We start from the raw sequence: 6,204 nt of genomic DNA, 5'->3' as shown, positions 1-6,204 counted from the left end.
TTGGGGGTTTGGGAAAAACCAGGAAATGAAAGCCAAAATCCTTGCTCTTGGACAGTGAATAACTACCTGAGTATATAATAACTGCGTAAGAAAGTCCATAAGTCCCTGGTCGGGTAGCTCAGTTGGTCAGAGCATCGTCCCCATAGGCCAAGGTTGCAGGTTTGATCCCTGGTCAGGGCACATACAAGAACCAACCAATGAATGTATAGATAAGAGCAACAAGTATCAATGTTTCTCTCTGTACCTTACTCTCTCTCTCAAATCAGTAATAAAAAAATAGCAGTATTAAGAATTCAGTAGTTCTAGTTATTGACTAATCATGTTTATATTTTCTCAAGGCAATGTTTCTGCCTACCCTCCAAAACAGGGTAAAGAGCAGTACAGCTGAGTCAATAATGTAATTAAAAAAAAAGTTTTTCGTGATCGTTAGAGAGACAGACGAAGGGGGAGAGAAACTTCTACCTGTTGCCTCCCGTACACACCCTGACCAGGGATCGAGCCTGCAACGTGGGTATGTGTCCTGGCAGGGAATTAAGCCAGCGGCTTTTCAGTACATGGGACAATGTTCAACAAACTGAGCCACACTGGCCAGGGCAACCATGGGATTTTTATAGAACATGTTAATAAACAAACCCTCCTCCTCACCTTGATTCTCTCTGCTAAGTTGGTGAAAGCCACAATCATATCTCCAGGCTTATTTATTTTCTTCAGAACTCGGATGGTCTGTGCAAGAAGAGTCGGGGAATAGGAACGTCCATCTTTGGGCACAGTGGCACAGAAATTCTCCTCGTTCCTGGAAGGTCAGCATGGGAAGGAAACGGAGCATCAGAGGAGGTAATCGGTGGGTTGAGGAACAAGGGTCCCCATCACTTAAATGCCATGAATGCTCTCTGGATAAACATTGTAATTTTCAGGAAGGAGGTCTATCAAGTATTCTGTGGCTTTAAAGGAATACTGCTTTTCCAAACAACAGTACGGCCAGCAAAGTTTATCTTTGCACAAATCAAGGCAGAATGTTGGAAATTCTGAACAATGTCTGTCCCATAGGTAACACAAAAATCTCATTTAAAACTACAGAAGATTCTTTCATCAACCAACTTGAAATGAACCATTTCTTTTCTACTTCCACATTATTTTATTATCAAAGCCCCCAATTAAAACATTAGCATCCCCCTCTGGTTTGCCCAATTTAAATCTCAAGTACCCAAGATTTAAGTAGATCGTGCAGATATCTGATACGAGCTGCTGGGGCTTGAAGTCAAATTCACTGAAGTCCTTGACTTTCAGGGCCCCCATCTTGGGGCCAACCAGGTGCTGCAGGAAGTAGTTCAGCATGGAGATGATGCGCTCAGCCAGGAAAGGGTGCACGAAGAGTGATTTGATCTCTGGAAGGAAAGCCAGACTGAAAACTCAATCCATTAGCAATCTTTTACTTATGTCTTAGAGTTTTGCTGGGAGACCTCTGGAGACTACTACTTTTTAAAATTACATAAGTAATTTTAATACATTTTCATTGCAGTAATATTAGAAAATATAGACAAGCAAAAGCAAACAAAATGTAAAAACTACCATCCAGAAATAATGACTGTTAACACCTTGTTTATACAGTTGACCCTTGAACAATATCGGCTTGAACTGCATGGGTCCACTTATATGCAGTTGTTTTTTTCAATAAATACTGTAAATGTATTTTTCTCTTCCTTATGATTTTCTTTTTTTTTATATTTTTATTGATTTTAGAGAGAAGAAGGGAGAGGGAGAGAAACATCAATGATGAGAGAGAATCATTGATAAGCTGCCTCCTGTACACCTTCCACTGGGAATTGAGCCTGTAACCCAGGTATGTGCTCTGATCTAGAATCAAACCGTGACTTCCTCGTTCATGGGTCCACACTCAACCACTGAGCCACACTGGCTGGGCTTCCTTAGGATTTTAATAACATTTCTTTTCTCTATCTTACTTTATTCTAAGAATATAGTATATAATACATAGGACATACATATGTGTTAATCGACTATATATTGTCAGTAAGGCTTGCAGTTAATAGTAGGCCATTAGTAGTTAACTTCTGGGAGTCAGAAGTTACACGTGCGTTTTCCACTGTGCAGGGGTGGGGGGTCAGTGTCACTAACCCCTGCATTGTACAAGTGTGAACTAAATTTTAGTATAACTCTGGGGTTTTTGTTTGCTTATTTTTAGAGAACCTATTATTAAATCTTTCTAAAACTCTTTACCAGAGGGAAGAGATTAACCAAAGGACTTGTATGCATGCATATAAGCATAACCAATGGACGCAGACACCAGGGGGGTGTGGGCATGAAGGGGGTGGGGTGGGGCGGCACTGAGGGAATAAGGACACATATGTAATACCTTAATCAATAAAGAAAAAAACCAAAACAACTCTTTATCAGAAATGTAAAACTCCCAATAGGGTAATTTCTAGCAGTTCTGCATTTTGGGAAATGTTCTTTCTGGAAGTTTCCATCTGTCACTCCAATCTGGACTCCTTGCTCTGTAGGTCTGTTGTGTGGTGGTTATACGAGCTCCTTCTACCATCATCCTGGGAACTTCCTTTGTGTCTCATAGGATTCCATCTAGCTCCTTCTGGGTTTATTCTCTCATTTTGATAGAGTGTGTCTTTTATTTTTTTAATGTTTTTATTGATTTTTACAGAGAGAGAGAGCCTCCTACTGGGGATTAAGCCTGTAACCTGGGCATCTGCCCTGACTGGGAATCAAACCGTGACCTCTTGGTTCCTGGGTCGATGCTCAACCGCTGAGCCACACCAGCTGGGTGAGTATATATTATTGTAGCTTTTTAAGAAAGGGCACACTGAAAGTAAATTTGATGCCTTCATGTCTGAAAATGCCCTTATACTTTACTCTCTAATAGAATTGATAGTTTGGCTGGGTATAGGATTCTAGGCTGAAAAAAATATTTCCCATCAGGAATGTGTTCCAGTTTCAGATGTTACTGTTGTGAATTTCAAAGACATTTTGGTACTTAAACAATTGTATATGACCTGACTTTTTCTCTGGAACCCTGTAGGATCATTTTTTTACCCTGATTTTCTGAAATGTCACAATGATAAATCTTAGTATGGGGTTTTAAAAAATTCTCTGTACTAGCCACCTGATGGCTCATTTCAATTTAGAGCAAGCATGTCAAACTCAAAGGCTAACACGGGCCAAATAAACAAGGTTTAAGTTTATGTGGACTGCAAAAAAACAAAAGCTTCAATTTTCATAGAAACGTAGGTTTATTTTGAAAAGTATAGTATATAAAAAAAAGAACAAGAGCAATGATAAAATTAATGTTTTCTTCCTGACACTTGGCATCTCTTCTCTGCTATTATCATTCTTACTTCTGGGGAAGTCTTGTTCTCAGTGATTACGTTCAAAACTGCCCCAAGGTGAATGTCAGTAATTCTGGATCTGACAGGAGACTTATTTCCTCTCATAATTGTAATAACTACTTACACCGATAAGTACTTCCAAACATGGAAATAATTTCATGTGAATTTTCAAAGCTGGCAGGTAAATATTTGTAAAATTTAGGCATGCCAATTTCACTGAATTTTGCCTTTAAATCTGAATCGCATTGAATCTCAATTACCTGCATTTGCATTTGAGTAGGTACTGATTCTATATTTATTGAAAAATTAAAGAAAACTTGTCTTCCAAAAATTTAAAATCTGCAAACCTTGTTTCAAATTCAGTTCTAAGGCTTAAAATTTTTTGATATGATGCAGTTTCAGTTAAACTTGATTTGTTCATGTTGCATGTCAGAAAGTACATTAAATCTTCATTTTTCAACTGCTTTTCCCAAAGAACTAGCTTACATGTGAATGCTTTGACTTGGTCACACATGTTTGTAACAATCTGATCTTTTCCTTGCAGTTTTAAGTCATATAAGTGTTTTGTTATATCAACCATGAAGGATAAATCCTGCAACCATATTGTGTCAAAAAACAGGCTTATGTCTTGATTTTTAGTTATTAAGAACTGACACATTTCTTCTTTCAAGTCCCAGAATTGTTTAAGAACCTTGGAGCAGGATAGCCAACGTACCTTGACATAGTAGCACAAGCCGGAATATTTACTAATTTACTTAAGAAAGCAGAGAACTGTTGCTGATTAAAGCTTTGAGATCTTATGAAATTGATAATTTTTTTTTGATAGATGTCAACACATTTTCCATGTTTATTACCTTCGTGCATAATACTTCCTGATATAATGCAATGTGTATGATGAATCTTGGATCTGTCATAAATTTCACTTTTTGTTTTTTACAGTAATGCCGTGAAACCATTGTTTTTTCCAGTCATTGAAGGAACTCCATCTGTAGCTACAGAAGTTAATTTTGAGAGAGGTAGACTGTATTTTTGCATAAGTTTAAAAACAAAATTAAATATATTTTGTCCTGTACTAGTGTTACGCATTAGAACTAGTTCCAATAATTCCTCAAAAATGTTGAAATCCGTGTCGCAAGCACAAAGAAACACAGCTAACTGAGCTATGCCTCCAATGTCCATACTCTCGTCACAGGCAATGGAAAAAGCTTAGAAACTAGATCATTTTGCTTTGATCTGAATACTTAAATTGTCGGCCAAATCAGTAACTCTTTCCGCAACTGTATTTCGAGACAAAGAGACTGTTTGAAAAGACTTCACATTTCCAGGACTAACAATTTCTTCAGCTTTAGACATTCCTTGATGAACCACCTTCAGTAAAAGGTTTTGAGTGTTTAGCTATCAACTCTGACAAGACGTACCTTGCATGCACCACTGCTTCACTTTCTTGTGATACTTTAGTAAACATGAACTGCTGTTTTTTCAGTCCCAACTTGAGCTCTTTCAACTTTTCTTGCCTCATTAATCCCTCGTAATTATCATATTTTGATTTATGTTGTTCATAGTGACAATGAATGTTGTATAACTTTGGTACACTAATAGCATTATTACATATCAAGCAGATTATTTTAGTCTTTACTTCACAGCAAAAATACTCCAATTCCCACTTTTCTTGGAAATTTTGATGTTCGTCAGCAATTTTTTGTTTATATTTACTACCACTTGATTTCAATAGAGCATGAGGAATACAAAGGGCTGAAATAAAGGAAGGCACCAGCCACTAGGGACTCTACCCGTGCATGAATTTCATGCACTGGGCCTCTAGTATAAAATAATAGAAGATTTTAATAAAAATTAATGTTTTTACTTGAAGATTAACTGCACAAATTAATAAGCGTAATGCAAATAAACCTATTTTTCTTGTTCTCTGAAAGCAAAATATTTCCTGTTGTGCACACCAAACAAGTCAGTACAAGACTAATGATGTAGCAATCAGATGCTAAAATATTTGCTGCTAGTGTTAGTGGAGAGTAATGGTGCGCCTGTACCTAAGGGAAATGGATACAACATGATTACAGTAATCAGTCGTTAGCGAATGTTGTAGTTTGTTATTGATAATTGTATAAAATAATTGTAAAAATTAAGTTACAAAATTTTTATGAAAACGTTTCTTACATACTGTTGTATTAGCTGGGCCGCACAAATATTCATTGTTGGCCACATGCGGCCTGCGGGCTGTGAGTTTGACATGCTTGATTTAGAGGCTTTTACTCTTGGAGATTTTTTTGGATATTATTTCTTTGATAATCCCCTCCCTAACAGTTTTCTTGTTTGAGACTTTTTAGATAGATCCTTTATTTTCTTACCCTTTTCTTATTTCCATCTCTTTCTGTTCTGCTTCCTTTTTTTGAATTCATTTTAAATTTTTTATTTTTCAATTACAGTTGATATACAATATTATATTAGTTTCAGGTATACACCCAGTGATTACTAATAGACATTTCATAACATACTAAGTGGTCATCCTGATAAATCTAGTACCCCTCTGACACCATGCAGTTATAAGGATACTAGAGGACTGGTGCACAAATTCATGCACAGGTGGGGTCCCTCGGCCTGCCTGGCGATTGGGGCCAATTGGTGCTGTCTCACCTAGTCCTGATTGGGTCAGCTGGCCGGGAGAAAGGGACTACGGGATGATGGTTGACCACGGGGGGTTGGCTGTGGGAGTGCAATGACCATCAGGGGGCAGCACCTGCATTGGGCGTCTGCCCCCTGGTGGTCAGTGTGTATCAGCTACTGGCCGGTCATCTGGTTGTCCGGTCCTAATGGTCACATAGGCTTTTATATA

The 6,204-nt window shown here is 37.8% G+C and overlaps 1 protein-coding gene across 1 annotated transcript in view; it reads right to left on the bottom strand.

Annotated features, from left to right (window-relative positions):
* Positions 1 to 6,204, bottom strand: part of UBE4A (ubiquitination factor E4A) — a 63,206-nt gene that overhangs the window by 6,829 nt on the left and 50,173 nt on the right. Inside the window, exons 17-18 of the mRNA XM_006761566.2 lie at positions 1,205 to 1,385; positions 646 to 793 (exon numbers count right to left, since the gene is read on the bottom strand). Coding sequence (XP_006761629.1) covers positions 646 to 793; positions 1,205 to 1,385 — 329 coding nt within the window. The remainder of the gene's footprint in view (positions 1 to 645; positions 794 to 1,204; positions 1,386 to 6,204) is intronic.

Source organism: Myotis davidii, unplaced genomic scaffold, assembly GCF_000327345.1.
Source record: "Myotis davidii unplaced genomic scaffold, ASM32734v1 scaffold97, whole genome shotgun sequence".
Lineage (NCBI taxonomy): Eukaryota > Metazoa > Chordata > Mammalia > Chiroptera > Vespertilionidae > Myotis > Myotis davidii.
Note: the sequence above shows the minus strand (reverse complement) of the source record. Positions and strands in the feature narration are given on the sequence as shown.